Source organism: Phyllopteryx taeniolatus, chromosome 7 (genome assembly GCF_024500385.1).
Source record: "Phyllopteryx taeniolatus isolate TA_2022b chromosome 7, UOR_Ptae_1.2, whole genome shotgun sequence".
Classification (NCBI taxonomy): domain Eukaryota; kingdom Metazoa; phylum Chordata; class Actinopteri; order Syngnathiformes; family Syngnathidae; genus Phyllopteryx; species Phyllopteryx taeniolatus.
In genome coordinates, this window is record NC_084508.1 from 15859631 (window position 1) to 15878456 (window position 18826).

The 18826-nt window shown below is 41.5% G+C and overlaps 1 protein-coding gene across 4 annotated transcripts in view; it reads right to left on the reverse strand.

Annotated features, from left to right (window-relative positions):
* pde4ba (phosphodiesterase 4B, cAMP-specific a) overlaps nucleotides 1–18826 on the reverse strand; it is a 140496-nt gene that overhangs the window by 7757 nt on the left and 113913 nt on the right. For 3 of the 4 annotated variants that reach the window (XM_061778640.1, XM_061778641.1, XM_061778642.1), the window contains 2 exons: nucleotides 11712–11824; nucleotides 2197–2290 (listed from right to left, as the gene is read on the reverse strand). In XM_061778640.1, the coding sequence (XP_061634624.1) occupies nucleotides 2197–2290; nucleotides 11712–11824 (207 nt within the window). Of the gene's footprint in view, nucleotides 1–2196; nucleotides 2291–3020; nucleotides 5631–7198; nucleotides 7464–11711; nucleotides 11825–18826 lie in introns of those variants that run through there. The other variant, XM_061778643.1, reaches the window with a different exon arrangement.

Here is an 18826-nt window from a genome sequence, read left to right on the forward strand (position 1 = left end):
CCACCCAGATGTTAGAAATGTTAGGAAATGCTACATAAAACACAATGCTCATGCGTTTATTTGTATGTGCGTCACTCGCGAGAAGAGCTGAATGAAATCCTGCATTGAATGACTGCGGTCTTATCCAAGAGCTTCTCTTTCAAGCTCCGACTCAGCTCATCACGGTCTTATCTGCCTGTGGAGGGTTATTCAATTACCAGCTGTAATTCAAACAATTACTTGCAGTCTCATGCTCATGTTTTAAGTCTCTTCGTTCCCCTGAGCTCCAGCCAGTTGACACTAAGAGTAGGCAATTAAGCGCTCTCGGGCATGTGTAGTCTGCAAACTAAGAGGAAGTGCAATATATTGCCTTCCAATTCATTGGAGGCCGCTATTGTTTTCAGTCGGTAGTAGCTCATCTGGAAGGACTCGGTCTTTGGCTCCAGAGGGTAACAGTTCAAGTCCTGACTGGACAAAATGTAAAAATGGCAACATGCTGTAGGGAAAACGCTACTGTCAAGGTGCCCCTGAGCAAGGCACTGCCCCAACACTGCCATTCTGTGTGAAATATAAAATATACAGCAGAGTGTAAACTGCATTTCCCACTTAGGGATTGTAATCAGTGTAATAAATGAGTAAACTTTCTCTGAACATTTTTACAGTGCTGAGGGAAGGGCTAATAGAAGCCCCTGTAAGCGTCACAGATGGAGGAGAAGCTGTTTATTTCACAGTGTGAATAAATGAAATTATGACGCAATGACGAGAACATCGATCGCGGGTGGACAGGCGCACATTAAAGGCCTTCATGCTGTCGCTCAAACCAGATGAGGAGTCTTGAGGACATACAGTAATCTAATATTTGGATTTATCCAGGCAAATGATCCAAATTCCGTGAACAATGTTTGTCTGTTTTAGATTTAAAAAAAATAAATAAAATTAATTTAAAAAAATCCACATTGTTGGCTGGAAATAATACTACAGCACCACAAATCAACGTGTTTCCTCATTAATCACTCAATAATTATGAAATCCCTGGATTATGTAAATACACGAAAAGCTTAAAAATGTCTTTAGCCATTTTTGCCCTCCTCACTATGTTCTAGTCACGTCCCCGTCTAAGTGCTTTTTTTCCCCTTCAGCCAGGCAATAAAGTTACTTTATTGTATTGTTCTTTAAAGCGATCTGAGGATGGGAGGAAGCTGAGGAGAGGTCTACGAGGCGTCCCTGCTACGAAAATGCACGAAGCTCAAGATGACTCACTCGGTATGGAAACGCCAGCAAAGGGGGTTCCTTTGTACCTCTTGTTTCCTCCTCCACTGCAGTCATTTCCCTCCCACCCTTGCCTTCTCTACTCTCCTCCCTCCCACCTTTGGTGATCCAGCAGTGAGGGATATGCCATTTACACTACACCGGATCAGGATGCCGATCGATCGGAGGCACAGTGTCTATAAATAGACCTAACTGCCTCCATTTGCACTGATCCTTTCTCGAAGCAAGCTTGAAACGAGTCGGTGAAGATTTGTTTGAAGTCTAGTGTTAAAATTAATTAATAATATCATTTGACTATGCAATTTAAATATGAAGATATATAACATGCATGGTAGGTTAATTGACAACTCTAAATTGCCCGTAGGTGTGAATGTGAGTGCGAATGGTTGTTTGTTTCTATGTGCCCTGCGATTGGCTGGCAACCAGTTCAGGGTGTACCCCGCCTCCTGCCCGATGATAGCTGGGATGGCTCCGGCACGCCCGCGACCCTAGTGAGGAGAAGCGGCTCAGAAGATGGATGGATGGATAACACCTATACCGTGTATGTATTCTCAAATACTGGTTGTCCAACCCACATTGAATCAGAATCTAGCTAACTAGTCTTTCAATCTTGGTTTAATGTCTATTCCAAATCTACATTTTCTCACTTCAAAATTAATGAACATTTTGAGCCTGGTGCAATAATCCTTGACATGAAGCTCAGTGGCGCAGTGTTTTATGGTACGCCCCCGCAAAAAAAGCCTGCCATAGCAACTCTCACAGATTAGCATCATGCAGAAATATACATGAATGAACCACTTCTGTCAAATATTGTGGTATAACTTGGCCTTATTTGGTGTCAGTAAATATTAGTTTTCTATTTGTTTTGTGGAAATGTGAATTATGACAATCTAAACTTCTGATTGTAATTCTGTATGCACATAAAGTATGTATTATTCAGTGAATTACCTAGGAAAGTGTTGGAGATGAATTCGGACACCTGATTCCCAGACCGACTCATCTCAGACAGGTGTGTCAACTCCCGATTCAACATTCTCTTAAACTGCAAGAGAGAAAGGGGAGGGGAAAAGCAATACCGTCAGTTTCCAGGGAAAACCTGGGAGAAAATGGAGACTCCGTGGATTCTATGGAAAATTCGGCAGTTTTATTCCACCAGATACTTCAATTGTGCAAGAAGTGGAGGAATACAATCCCACCTTCACTTTCCCTGAAAATAATCAGTGTGGATGATAATTAGAGGATCATTTATTTTACAAGTGGGGATGGCCTAATCTTTTAAACTCTCTAAATTCACTTTGTTCAACTGTTTGATGACATTCACTCACATCTTTGGACGCGTATTTGCCAGTTTTACATGCATCATTTTTTTTTGTGTGCAAGAATTTGAAAATGTCAAGCAGAAAATCTGTACTTGCACTTTACATCATCAATACATTCTGTCCATTTTCATCTGAACACAGATTAAAATCCAACATTTGGACGCAATAGACTAGAGAGGACATCGAGATCCAGGGCACTGCAGTAACAGCTGTTGACAGACTGATGCATTCACGCACACACCAACACACATCAAACACATAGCTCTGCAGAGGGCTCAAGATGGAGCCTGAGCTACAAAACACATTAGGAATATCATTTCAGTGTCCTTCAAACTTCCAAAATAACTATTAGATTTAGAAAAAAATAGACATAATTCCATAATTAAGCCTCTTAACACAGCACAGGGAATGAGTGCTTTTTGCAGACAAGCTACGTAGTTAAGAATCACGCACCTTAATGTAACCCCAAGACACCGACAGCAGGTAATTGGCTTCAGGCATTTTGGATCCCGTTTTCTCGTTCCTAATCAAAGCCAGAACTATAATCCAATCTGGAAAAAATATGGAGGCAGTCGAACAGGATTTTGTCAACGGCAAAAAATAAAAATAAAAAAATCCCTTCTCCTCTCCTTGTGTGTTTCCTTTTAGCAGCTAAGAGAGCAGCTAGATGGTAGCCCACTCTGCCTCCTTGCTGCACAAAGGGGCCAGCTCAGAGTCTCCATGCCCGTGGATGGATGGATAGGTGCCTGGAAGTGGAAATGGATGGGCTGGAACAACGGCAGCAGCTGTGAGCCGTAAGCAGAAGGACTAACAGTGCACTAATGAATAATGGAGAAGATATGACCGCGGGAGGCGTGGGAGGAGGGAGTTGGGAGGGATAGCGATGGAGACAGGAGGGAGTGAGGCTGCGATGTTCATCTGACGAGAGGGGGGGGGGGGGGGGGGGGTTCCTCTGCTGGGTTTGTCTCAGTCCGATGCGTTGACGGCTGTTGTGCTAAACCACCCTCCTCCGACTACCCCGTCTCTCGCTGCATGTTCCTCCTTCCCCAGCAACATGTTCCATGCAGAAAGTGCAGAAAAGAGGGGGGCTCCCTGATTCTGATTGGCGGGTGAAGCACCTTTTTACTGTAATTCTGATCATAGTATAGTATGTGGATTAAAAAAAACAAACATCAGTTTAATTTAACAATCAGTGAACCATTTGGTGTCAGATTTGACTCTTATTTACTTATTTGATTACATTCAGATTACTCCTTTCAGTGGACAGGGGTTCTTCCTCCAGATCAATTTTAGAGGAAAAAAAAATGTTTCCCGATTTGTGTGAAGACTGTAGGTACCAGCCTTAACCCTTTCACTTCATAACGCGGCATGTGTTATGAAGTCAGCCATTGTGAGAGAAGCGTGCCTGAGCCTCCATGATGAAACAGCGAATGCTGGTCACATTTTAAGGAACGTGAATGTGCAGCATCTTATAAAAATCTCTGTTATCACTTCCTCCACCCCCTCACCCCCTTTTCCAGATTCTGTTGTCTGCTGATACACGGCAGCAAGCATGGAGCTCTCATAAGCCTGATCATCAACAACATCTCACAATATTAGATGTTGTCAGGGTGTCCAAAGAGGGTTATTTTTAACAGCTTGTACCGAGGAGATGACTTCAGTGTGTGAAAAAGAGAAAGGAGATAATTGCATCCTTTCCCAATTTAGCTGACATCAACCCACTGATTTCTGTTTGTGCTTTGTGTGTGTGTGTCCCAATTACGAGAACACCCAAACACCATGGCAACAACAACAGGCAGCCTGTATACGGCTGTTTTCAGTGGCTAGGAAAGGAGGAGAGAGGATAGGCTTCCCCTTTTCCTTTGCAGGCAGACATGTGGAATAGCTGCTGAGCTGTCACGAGGACACACCACACAGATCCCCTCAGCTCACATCCAACCCATTTACAGACTGAAAATCGTTCCCCACCCACCACCACTCTTGCACCTCCTCCCGCCACTGCGTCTCTCGCTCACTATCCGCCACTTACATGTCGATTTCTCTACTGGCTGCCACTTGCCAACACAGTCATCAATCACTGTCTCACCGCCTCGCAGGCACGATCGATGGGCTGTCCTCGTTCCATGTGGACACTGCTGCATTGTACAAGGTTTCGGGCCACCTGACTGGAATACATGGTTACATCAGGGGCCACGAGCCAATTTTGATGCATGCTGCTGCTTTTGTAACAAACTTAAAAATTGCAGCACGGCTTTGCAGGGAGATCCTCTTGCTAAAATCTGAGAGTGCCAATCCATGGGAACCCACAAGTTAGCTTTTGGCTGAACGGTTTGTGTGTACATAAAAGATAAAGATGAGGGGGAGATCAAAGCTTACCCGGGAGGATTCCAGATTATCCTCCCACAGAGGGAAAGAACCGAATGCAGGGAGATAGTATGCAAGAAAATAAGGCGGAAAAATAAAAAGTGCAAGAGGGGAGGCAGCTCTTTATATAATATTGTGCTGCATAATATATCAAGCAGAGATACCAGTTGGTGATATCTCTCTGCAGTGTGATGAAGAGCTGTGCTTCCCCACAGGCTTCAAGAAACTCCAAGTGCACACACACAAACACACACACACGCAGACACAGACACAGAGGTGCAGTCGTAGCCTACAAAGCCACTATCTGCAGGTAAGCATGCTGACACATGCATGTATGTTTAAACACATACTGTATGTTTTAGCATGACTGTAACATTTGCAATATGTATTTGATTTCTTTGGTTATCCAGAGGGGGTAGGTAGGTCTGTTCTCCTCCCATTGGCCAGATGACACGAGGAAGATGTGTCACTTACAGCTCTCTGGGTATCTCTTTTCATACAAAGCTTCACATCAGAATTTTGTAATGGTGCATACAATGTGATTTTACTAATTGCTTATTTTGTTTGTCATCCTTTCGGTCATTTTTCACAGCCTTCCTTTGTGCTGCTATTGCTCTGTAAGCACGTCTCCTTCTGTTCCATCTCCCTGCCTCCCTTTTTTCTCCCTCTGCTTGCAGGGAGTTGGCTTGATTAAGAAAGCTGCTGAGACAGAGACAGAGAAGGTGAAGGGAGCCTGTGGCATTTTGGTTAGAGCAGGAGAAAAAAAAAAAAAAAAAAAACACTTCTCTTCCATTCATACATGATCCCATTGGACAGCTCGATGTGAAGGCCAGCCAGGCGCACAGGGAGCTGAGAGGCAGATGTGGAGTCTCCCTCCCTTGAGCATCTGTCTGTCTGTCTATCTATCGATCTATCCAACCATGCACGCACACACCCACCCACCATCTGTCCATCAGTCTGTCTGTCCATCCATCCATCCATCCATCCATCCATCCGGTTTCTCTTCAAAACAAAACAAGTTCGGCTTAAGGCCACTAGTGGGCGCTCTGTGTTAGGCCTGCTGTATGAGAGGAATTATTGACCTTCCTAACCTTGCATCCTTTCACATCTCCCAATTTAGTGACATAAATCAATTGTACAGCCAGTTATAATTGAGATAAGATTTTAGATCAAATTACATTATTATCTTGAAATAAACTTCACTCCTGTCATTCAATGAGAGTTTAATCACACTTTATACAAATTAATATTTTTTACCAGTTCATCTAACTTTCCACTTGTTTTTTTGTTTGTTTTTGTTTTAGGCTTAAGTAAAAAAACACAGCCCATGTCATAGGCAACCATCGCAACTCTTTCATTTTTTTATTTTATTTTTTTGCCTCCTCTTGTTAAGCAAACATGATGCAGGGCAGTATAATCAGTTACGGCAGTTCCGACTGGTAATGACATAACCTTTGATGCCATCTGTGTTAAAGAGTCGCTGGACCTTTTTCTTAAGTAGAGCTATTACAGAGGAACAAAGGAGGACAATTGACGTTTTTCAAAACAATTCATTACTCCTATTCTTTGTGCCCCACGGTAGAATGCAATGTGGTCCACCATTTATATTGGTTAGAACAAAGCAATCAGCATTACAATGCAATAGTTTCTTCTGAAGGCGAATATCAACTAATATGAAACACAGTAAAATTGTAAAATTACAAGAACAAAATAGTAGTAGTTAAAGACTTAAAAAATGGTATGGATGATTGGAGTGTTTTCTTTGATCCCAACAACATCCATTCACAATTTATATTAAATTGATTTATCAAAAACAAACCTGTTTAGACGGAGACTTTAGTTGAGACCACAAAAGTAAAATATCAGAGGCGTAACTACAAAATGGCATCAGCGGTGAACAGAAGAGAACAATTCGTCCAAAGTAAATGATCTGTGCCTCGTTTATCAATGGTACAGACACAAATCTAGAAATGTTTTCCACACGCAAGGATGCATACTTAAGTGGCACCACTGCTTGCTACAAGTGGCCAAAGAATAATTGAATTCAATTAACTCACGATACACACATCTATGTTGTCTGGACAACAGAGCTATGAAAATACCAATTTCGTGACTGTAGGGTATACTTTAGGTCCTCACAAACTAAACTTAGACCGAACCACAGAATGTTCGAGCAGCAGTAGTTGAGAACATAGTCCACATTAGCCAGATTTGTCAAATACAAAAGAAGATGGTGTGAAAAAGCAAAAATTGTTAAGGTGACTCACCTTTCTCCAACCATTGAGCTTCCCCAATTTCCTCTCTTTCTTGTCAAAGTAGCAGGCTCCCATGTTGTTGCTGTAAGTTGTAGAGTAAGCTATTCAAGTGGCTCAATCTGACTACAGCATGAGTAAAAGGAACAAGCCTCGACTTTCTGACGCTGGGAAACGCCACAGCTCGATGGACTCACTTTGGGCTGTGAGGTCTGACTAAGCTTTACCTCATTCCGCGTGTGCTTATGCATGTGTGTGCGTGCACGAGAAACCTCTGCCCGAAACACACTCCCTCATGAGGGTAGTAACGCCTCAGTACTGCTGCCTGCCCAGCTTGCTGTTCAACCCTCCTGCAGCCAGCACACTCAGCTGCTGAATTGGACAGACCACTGATGACAAAAATCCCAAACATGTTCCTGTTAACTTCTAACTCGAATAAAAACTTAATATTTTGGCATTAAATACAAACAACTGAACGAGTGATATGGTCTAATATTATTTATTTATTTATTTTTTTACACAGAAAGTTCTGTGCACCTCAAATGTCTTTCGAAAGCAGAAACCACATTTAACCATCAGCTAACATTCAACTCCATTGGGTTGACACACACACAAAACTCCATTGTTCACCTCCCTCAGGACTTGATTCTGGACTGAATTGTGGCAAGTTAATATATTTATTAACTTGTTCAATGAATGTGATGCCAGTAAGTGCAGTCCATTTACCATTTATTTTCCCAATATATCAAATAAACTACATTTTTTAATCCATCTCAAGATTCATATTAACTTTGCTGGTTGCATTCCTTAACCGAAGAACACTGAAATTAGGGGCGGCTGGCTTGACTGCTACTTTATGAGTGGAGGCTGGCTTGACCGTAGTGGAAACAAGGCGAGGTGGCCCGAGTTGGAAGACCAACTCGAGCAATGGATTAATGAGCAAAGAACAGCCGGGAGAAGCGTCTCTACAGTCACCATCCGACTGAGTGCAATAACTCGGAGCTTGCCATCATTCCGGGTGGCTTGACAAACCGCTGGACATCCGTGTAAACGGGGCGTTCAAAGTGAAGTGAGCGGCGTGGGAGCCATGGATGACAGATGGCGAACACAGCTTTATTAAGACTAGGAGGCAACGGCGGGCGAGTTACGCCACAATTTGTGAATGGATTGTGGATGCTTGGGCTAACGCGTCTGCTTGCACTGTTGTTCGAGCTTTCGTAAAAGCCGGCATCCTTTCTGAGGAGCCGCACGGCAACGAGACTGACTCCGACAATGACGAGAGGGAACCTGGCGTGTTTGATGGAGAACTTGCCCAGCTGTTCATTTCGGATACGGAACATGAGGACTTTGATGGATTTGTGCATGAGGATTGATCAAAAAATAACGTGAGTACATTGTTAAATACTTCAATAAAGTACAAGCAAACTCAGTTTTGCTTCCGCTGGCTTTTTAAAAACATTGTTTTAGCGTGCATGCATGCTACCGTATGTTTTACCATGCCCGCGCCCAATAATACGGTGCGTCTTATGTATGTGTTAAATGCAGAAACAGACTCCGTTACTGAGACTGCGCCTTTTAATACGGTGCGCCTTATGCTCGTGAAAATACGTTAATCAGATTAAAGTTACTTATTCAAGTCACTGTGGATTACTATTTTTGTCATTTTGCTTCGTAAAAAGTGTTAGAAAGAGCCCAAATATTCCAGCTCTGCGCTGTTAGTGTGCATCTCTGAATAAACGTGAGTACGCCTTTTATTCACTTAGTAATTTATATTGTGCTCATTTGCCGTGCTGCTTCGTGTACAGCAGTTTATGTACTTTAGGCACTAATATTAAAGTTATTTATTTATTAGAAAGTTGGTGGTTCATGTTGATGTCATTGTGTAACTTGTGTGGAGTGTACTGTGCAGTTAAGCTTATGCACTTTCGTTCTGTGACATTACTACGACTCGGCAGCTGCTGAATGTTTCTAATAAAGTAATTTGTAATCTAACGTAGTTACTTTTAAAATGATCAGTAAATCAATTAATTTACTCTCAAAAATCAAGAAATCCGTAAAGTAACTACTGTACCTTTTCAAGGTAACTGTGGCAACAATGTTCACAGACCATTACACTGTTATGAGATTTCCCAAAGGGTAGTAGGTGTAAGAGAAAATGCTTATCCTGTACAACGTCACAGGGAGCTGGAGAGAGTATAATCAGTTTCTCTCGGTAACACAATGTATTGTGTACATCTCCAAAAGGAGCTACTGAGGGCGGTCAGCGGTAACATCCACCCTGCACTTTGACCTTGGATGTAAAGGAGCAGCCACTCACATTTCAGCTCCCTTTTTCTCTTATTTCATACGCTGCAGTTTTTCCATCCTAAATACGAGAGGTCATGAGGGTCAGGTCAGCTGACTGGTAGTAATTAAACCAGCTCAGATGTAAGGAGAGGAGCAGTTGTGTCATTTTTAGTTTTAAGTAGAAACAAGGTAAGGGAGCAAATGGCGTGGGTTTCAGACGCTTTACCCTTTACCCTGCTTTTTTGCCATAAACAGACGTGTTTAATGTAAGGCTTCTTATGAGTTTGTTTGATTCACATGAGGTTACGTGCTGGGATGCAACATCGGTGCCAACAAAAGGAACTGAATTATGAACTGAACTGAAAGGAATTATGAATCTTGTGCCAACAATAACCATTTTATAGTAGATAAAAGTGAATGTGTCTTGGGTATACCTGTAACAATGTTTATGGAAATATAATGACTTCATCAAACATCACAGTATTTTATTTGGATCAACTCTGTTGCAAAAGTGTTTCATTTAGATTTTTTTTACTGTAAGCAGTAGGGAGAATGGATGGATGGATGGATGGATGGATAGAGATTACATAAAGGAATTTGAACCTTCCAAAAGGCATGTCAACAGTTTGAAAGACTATTGTGTCCGAGTTGTTTGTCTGTGAAGGCTTCTACAAATGTTTGCTTATTTAAATATGAATGGTTTATTAGGTTAGTGTTTTACCTCCGGATTCAACAATCGTGATGTAACTTATTCAACATACAAGTTGTTTGTTTATATAACCACAGAAAGTGATATGAACATGAATATATTTGATCGGACAGCTTTAGTTGTGACCTCCTCTAACCCAAACCTGTGAAACTCCTCCTCAAAATTGAATCATGACCGATTGTATCGCTAGAAAAGATATAAAGACATCATGCCACCAAGCACCACAATAAAAGAAAGCAAGTTTAATTCAATTCCACAGTAAAGTGAAGCAACTTCCATTTGACAGTGCAAAGATGTTAGACAGCAGCAGCGTAGGTGAAGTGGCGGTTACGTGAGATTGAATAATCATGAGCATTTGATAATTGTTTGACCATTCGAATAACAATTTGCTTCCCTGAATAATGGAGTCACACAAAAATTTTTCCTTGCGGTAGAATCTGTATGTGCAACAAATGAATCCATCCATCCATTTTCCGTACCGCTTATCCTCACTAGGGTCGCAGGCGAGCTGGAGCCTATCCCAGCTGACTCTGGGTGAGAGGCGGAACACACCGTGACTGGTTGCCAGCCAATCGCAGGGCACATAGAAACAAACAACCATTTGCACTCACATTCACACCTAAGGCCAATTTAAGGTCTTCAATTAGCCTACCGTGTATGTTTTGGGATGTGGGAGGAAACCGGAGTGCCCGGAGAAAACCCACACAGGCATGGGGAGGACATGCAAACACACAGGAAGGCCGGATTTGAAACCGATGTGCTAACCAGTTTTCCACCGTGCTGCCGCCAAAAAAAAAAAAAAAGAATAAAACAAATAAATAATAAAAAAAAAAAAAAAAAAAAGACTTTCTTCATGACAGCTGCGGGCAACCAACACCATAACACAAATCCGTAAGAGGATTGTAGCATTATTCATATTCTTTTCACTGGGTAACATTTGGTCCAACAACAAGACAACAGTGTCAACCACCACGATCCAGAATCAAATGTGCAATGCCAAAAGCACCATGTCTCTTTTTTTTTTTTTTTTTTTTTTGCTCTGGTCTGAATCAGAGAACAAGTGTAAACACATAACTGCGATAGGGGCACATAGTCAGACACTGACTGACTTGGATATGTTCCAGCTCCACCTGCCATAGGTGAAAATCCGTGATAAAGAGAGTGAAATATGAACCACGATATTGAAAGGGTTTACTGTACTATGATTAAGAAAAATGCAATGATCATGATAACGATCAAAGATCAGACATATTTCTGTTTGGAAGTTTTTAAGAAGAATAAAAAAAGAACCAACTAGCCCCAATGTTAATGACGCAGCCCCCCCCCCGTTGTCTCCTCTTTCTGCTCATAACTGATATGGGCGACTTTGCTCAAGCCACCTGTTCACATACGATCACAGCACGGATCTGTGGGTGATTCGTGGAAGGATAGTTTGTGTGTAAATAACAACGTCCATTCCATATAGAGGTGAATCGGCAGTTCCTTGAAAGAGTGATAAAAATGATGCAAACCATAAATAAGGGCCTGCCCTACCTTGGTGGAGGCCATGTCGCTGACAGAGCGATAGGTCTGGATTGTCTCCAGCTGGTCCAGACACCAGTCCAACTCCTCCGTGGTCTCCATGGCCAGCTTCTGGTACGCCTCATCTGTCAACAAGCAAGCAGCATATAGAGACACAGTCAGAACAGACTGCACACTTGGGGACTGAGCAGAACGCAGCAGAGGTCAGGTCATATGGAGCCTTCCAATCTTGCTTGAAGGGTGTGCTGCAGCTGCTGCAAAGGAGGGTGAATCATTAGGTGGCACCCAAGAGTAGCACTCTCTTGTCTAGAAGGAGTAGCTGTGGTGAATTGGATGGATTCAGAGCTCTGGGCCAGAGAGCCTGAACTCCTTATTCAGTGTTTTTCTCTGTGTAGCGTGACATTTAATGATTATGTGAAAACAATGCACGACCATCACTTACGGTCATTCACCTGTCTAGGATTGGAGGGCTTGTGGAAATTTACTACTGTTTAGTCTTCTCGCTTCCACTTTAATGACCATCAATCAATCTTTCCAGTTAAGCACAAGTGCAATTTTAAGCCAAATGTCGGGCCAGTCATTATGTAGATAATGATAACTAGCCTGATTAACATGTTTTATCAGTGGATTTAGATGACCACACAAATGTGATGAATAAATATTTTTGCATGCAAAATTTCAGAGAAACTAGTTAAATAGTCAATCTGTCAATACACTGGGTTAACATTTTTTGTTTGGTACATACAGGTTTGGGGCAATATATGCTGCCATCCAGGCAACGTCTTTTTCAGGAATGTCCCTGCTTATTTCAGCAAGACAATGCCGAGCCACATTCTGCATGTGTTACAACAGCGTGGCTTAATGGTAAAAGAGCGTGAGTACTAGACTGGCCTGCCAGCAGTCCAGACCTTTCTCCCATTGAGAGACCCCGGACTGTTGAGCAACTGAAGTTGTCCATCAGCAGGAATGGGAAGGAATTCCACCATCCCACTTTGTGAGGCTACGTCAACCAACAGCTACTATGTTGGCTTCAAGCCGGAAAATGATTGTTTTCGGGCAGCTTTAGCAGCACTTTTCTGCAGCATATATGAGGATGGCAGCTAGCTTACACAGACGGGCAGGAGAAAAGAAAGGTCTCGGCATCTGCATCAGCAGTGTGATGTTTTTTTTAAAAATGTTTTTGTCATGTTATTAGATAATTCCAATGTATCAGTGACGTGTTTGCCTAAAGAGTGGGAACAGCTGACACCCACTTTGCGCTTCTTTCGACATTAATGCTACTTTTTTCAAACCTAAAGTATGATCCTAACAGACTGGAAAAAAGAAACTTTTAATGAGCACATTGAAGATCTTTTGTCTGTGCAACAGCCACATTGTCATATTGCGTGACTTGTATTATAGCAAAGACTGTGCTTTTATGTGTTGTTTTAAATATGGGTTGATTCAAACTGGAACTTGTGGTTTTTTTTTTTGTAAATTAGTGGCATGTATTGTTTTCTGGGGTGAAATTGTGGATCATCAACTGACTGCCAGTTGTACGAGCCCAATTTGTAAGGACTTTGGAGTTTTGGAGCCGGTGGACATGTTCAAGTCCCTCTATGGACCAAAAGGTAAGAATGGCAACAAGTTGTTGGAGAGATGCTAGTCTGCGTGCTGGCTAGGGATGGGCATCGTTTGAATTTGAGCAATTCTGGACCCGATTCCAGTTCCTTATTTCAATTGCGGTTCCAAACGATTCTTGATTCAGATTATTTTGGAGTGCTGGGTCATAAAAGTTTGCATGGTTTAAATAAAGGGTGTCTAAATTATGAACATCCATTTTCTTAGCAGCCTGCAGCATAGACTAAAATTAACATTTGACTCGGGACAAATGTACTTTCCTTACCCACCGATGAGGCACAAGGTTAGTGTTTGTGATACTTTGAGACAACCTTTATGTGATTTTTTTCCCAATTCACTGTACTAGGACTAGGCAGCGAAACTGGGAACCGACATTTTTAAATTTGAACAATTCCAGGAGAACCGGAACATTAGTCCAGGTTCCAATCGGTTCTCGATTCTCGATGCCCAACCCTAGTGCTGGCTACTGTCAAGCTTCCCTTGAGCAAGGCATTGCCCCTGCCAGCCCAGCTCAAGTGGTGCAGCACTCTTTGCACACCTCTTCCTTTCTAAAACTCTCCTTGCATTCCTGCATGTGTGGCGTGCACACATAGTGCCTCTGTCTCCTCTTTAATGCCACACATAGTTATACTGTATAACGTTTTTGTACATAAGTATGCAATGTGATGGGGTTATCAAGAGGTGGATTAGGCCCAAGTTTGAAACTCACCGACCGCCACTGAGCAATACTCATGCTGTAATTCTGAGATTATTGTAGTACAACTACTTGTATTCACCAGTTAGACAGCTAATGTAGTTACTTTGGTGTGAGTTTGCAGGAAAATAGTAGTTTCACAGCTGACTTAAGTTCGGCGGGGATACACATATTGCACAGACACTCACACCCACACACACGTACGCACACATACAGGCGTGTCTGCTGCCCCTGCATTGTTTATACTTGGTGTATCCTAGCTGCAGAGCACAACATGGCAGCATGCACTCCGCCGACCTTAGCGTGGCTGCGTAGAATGTGTCCCCTGCTCTGATCTTCTCGCCATCAAAGACGCGAGGTTGTTTGCTCTCCCAAACATGAGAGGCACCTGGCAGCCTGCCCACAGCCTTCAGTCACTCGGCTGAGGGCAGCCAGAGACACAGAGGGAGACTGTGCAACTAGTTTAACTCCACATGCCTCTGATGTTTAAGTGGCTTCACTGGAAATGTTTTTTTTTTTTTTCCCCCCTGGCATTACCGAAAAGGTTGAGTTGGTTCACGTTTATGAAGATAAGAGAGTCGTCATCTTTGGAATATCGTTCCTGATTTAGAAAAATCTGATTAGACAAGAATGGGGATCTAGCGTCATGGTTTAAATAAAAACGTTTCTATTGTCCCTTTTACTTGGAATGAGAAAAAAAGCGTTTTACAAGGAAAACGTCTCCATGTGGGATGACTGGAATTTGGAAATTCACATCAGAACAGTGCATAATTATTAAATAAAATAGGGAATGATAAAAATAAAATAATTTTTTTATGCACAGGAAGTCAAGCTAAAATAATCTTTTCATTTTATTGTTTTTAATCTTTTAGTCTTTAATCACACCATACGTTATGACTTGCTACTTTCCCAACCTAAACAAATTGAATCCCTTTCATTTAGTATTTATATTTGTAACTGGCATAGAGACAGGCAGGCACAAAAGTCCACATGTATAATGTACACACACACACACACACGCACGCACGGAAACACACTCGACTGGCATGCCGAAAAGCATGATTGAATGGGTATGGTGTGAAGAATGGGGGACAGTTTTGATTCCCCCCCCCCCCCCCCCCGAGTTGGATGCCCGACGCACCTACCTTTGCATACCACTGGTCACACGGCACCATTTTGGCCAGGCCCAAGAAATCAGGTAAACTGTGAGTACTACATACTTTAGTTCTCGGTCTTTGCACGTTTTCAACAGTTATCTTCAAACATGTACTATAATGTATTTAGAAACAAATCTCTGAATTCCCTGTACAGGGTTTTTAAAGAGTGTCGATTTTTGGGGGTGATGAGCAAAATTTTTAATAAAGCGCCACATCCAGAACATGCACACTGAAAATCAACAGACCGCGGGGCAAGAAAGAGTCTTTTAATGGCAATTGCTTTACGAGAAACCCAACCATGTGGTTACACAACACTTCCTACTGAAGAACAAAGCTGGTGATAGCGCTCGGTTGAAGTTCTCTTTTTCATCCTTCATGAGCCGAATCATGACTTAACTTGCACAGCATTGTAAAATATTTTACTCACATGTACTATGAAAAAAAAAAAAAAGGGAATAGGGGTCATAGTGGAGTTGATATTTTAGGAGCATGTGATGTGGCTATGCAGTAATTGGATTGGATGACACGTCTGCTGTCTGGGTTCTGACTGGCATCACTCGCTACTTTCTTTCACACACATGGACACAGCATCCTGAATTATCGAAAGTCACCACAGAGTGAAGATTTGAAGCATTTAACTGATGCAATTTGGGGGTTATGAAGATAAAATTACAATTAAAAATTAAACAGATATTAGATGAATGTTTCCCCCCAGTGTAGCAAAACAGCACACTATTAGACAGTTCAATCTTAAACTTTTTTTTGTTAAAAAAGTCATTTTCACCCAAGCTTCTACTAGAGGAGATGACACAATGCTGATTAAGCCATTCAGCTCCTCTAACATTTTACCGTATTTGTCAGTATCTTATATTTTATATTTAGTGAATGCCTGGTTGGTGGCGCACTGAAAATGACGGCACCGAAATGACGCATGTCCTTTAAAACATAGTAGAAATGTAGAATCACATTTACGGGGCATAAGGGGGCGCCAAACGTTGCATACTATGGCTTTAATAAGTAGCAACATCTAAGACGCCACAGTGTCAAAATGGAAGACGTTACGTCTTTGTCAGTGTGTCAAAGAAATAAAACATTGTTTTGCCATGGAAAAACAGGATATTGAGGAAGCTAATGATTTTAATGAGGGTTAGACTGACACCATAGCAAAAGCCTGATATGATTATACTTTGTGTTGTATTTTTTTTCTTTAACTCACAATAGCAAGTGTATGCATTGCAACAATTTATTTTCATTCACAGTCTTTGAAGCACATATTATAGTAGATGTTTGTGAAATATTTGCGCAGAAAATCTTGTGGATTAGTCTCACTTTCCTTTCTGTCAGTATCAGAGGACACACGTACACTGCCTAAACTTTTCAAAACCATAAAACCTCTTCCTTGGTGTGTGATAAAGTCACAATGAACTATAAGCCCCCCTTGCTCTTCTCTCCGCTCTGCTGGGACATAGTGTTCCCTGTCCTTCTCACAACATACACATGTACACATTCCTGTTGGATTTACTATAGAACGTATTGGAATTGCAACTAGGAAGCCATTAAAACTGAATAAAACACAACTGTTCCCAAAGGGTTGATAGTAATACAGGACAGTGTTTCAGAAATATTGGAACAAGTACAAATTATTGTTGGATAAGGACATAGTTTCCATACAAATAAAATAACCCACCCCCTAAAATGTGAAAATATTATATATAAAATGTTAGCACTCACTCTCAATATGAAGTACACCAGCACAATCTAAAGAGTTTCATTATACAAGTTATACTGTATCAAAAACGTATGGCCTTGATAACGCTGTCTGAGACGAATTTAGTTACAATTTTGGATTTAGTTTTTTTTTTTTTTCTATAGACAACTTTTTCAAAGTTACACAAAAAATGTATTGAAATATATTCACTGCTTTTTGAGTTATGCTTGGCGGCGGATTTATATGATGCATCTTTTATATTTCATCTCATTACATTGTGCACAATTGTGGTGAAAACAGCCAGCTCCATTTGTGACATCCACCACACTAACTGAAACTGTAGCTACGGTATTCGCACAATACGGACCCATACACACACAATTCCCAGACTATGTGTTATTCAACCACAAAGATACACATGGGAATTCACGCATATGGGAGGAGAAAGAACGGAGTTGCGAGACAGGCTGACATCGGTGGGGCTTGTCCAAGGCCTGAAGGCATCGGTATCAGTCTTGCATGTGCTGCTATCAGACGCGCTGACATGCTCTGATGCACAAGTATGGTGTTTTGTTTGACGCTCAAACTCATTTTGATAAGGTAGCAGACGTCACTGAGGCTCTTTGTGTGTCCTATCAGCGATTCTGCTTGAAGGACCGGTCACTTTAACACTGTCTTGTCCTTGAGCAGCCTCTCTCCGTCCGTCTTGAGTCCTACTACCATTATTAAATGTCAATGCGCAATTATTAGTTTTTTTTTTTTTTTTTTAACTTCGCTAATTGAAATATAGTACTTTGCTCATTTTCATAGTACACCATGTGTGTCTGCGTTACCTGAGCTGAACTACGGAGACAAAAACGACCAGCTGAATGTTCCTCATTGTCATGCTGGCATTTGCCCCCTGGGTTGTTGTATTGTGTGGAACCTCATTTAGCCCAATTTTTTTTCCATCACTGGTGCGCCATTTCTTTTTAATAATATGCTGTGTCAAGTAGCAAATACAGAAATGTATTTTACTGTAGGATGGTTCTGAAAAGGTAAACGTGACAGGCTTGGACGACAGTTAAAGAAACAATCTACAAACAAATGCAAATCGCACATTTGATTTCCTTTGGGTATTATAATAGTGACATTTGTTTTTTGTTTACATTCACACTTCAGTTTGCATCCAACGCAAGTGACATCATTACATGCTGTGATTGCGAGATCAGAATTTTGTCATCCTGGTGCTCTCATGCTCATCAGTGGAGACTGGTTCTTCTCAGACATCTGCTAACAACTTCACACAACACGTTGGTCTGTGCCACGAGAGGGAATCAAACTCTGGATCCCCTGTATGTTAAATGTCAATGTGTATGTCTTGTATACCTTAATGAGAAAATACTAATAATACGAATAATTTTTATTATTATTGTTTTACATTTGTTATGTACAATAATTTGTTACAGATGTGGTTGTTTTTTAAAGTGCTCTATAAAGAGTTGAGTTCTCATTATTTTAAGTTTCCTTTAAAATCACCACAAACACCTGACCAGCCCATTGCTTCTATGGCAGTCTTCTTAATCTGAGCATAGCAACAACACTGGAAATACATTCTCTGCAAAAATAGCTCAAATAAAAATTCCAGTTTAAGTTACCAGAATCATCTTAGGTAACAAACACATCATGGGGAAACACACTGTTGTGATCAGATCTGCAATGCTTCAGTGACAAAAAGAGGCTACAGCTGCTTCACAGGCTTACATCCTTCAATAACAATTAATAATACTTGACAGGTGCGATGCAGTCAATATGCACTCCTGCTTTGATTTTTAAATAGCATCTTTAGATATTTTCCAGCTGAAATTAAAGAAACATGACACCTATCATTTATGTGACTGTAGTGTGTAGGCCTTAATTCAAGCATATTTGGTCCAGGTGGGGACAGAGCCAGCTGAGTGTGGTGAGG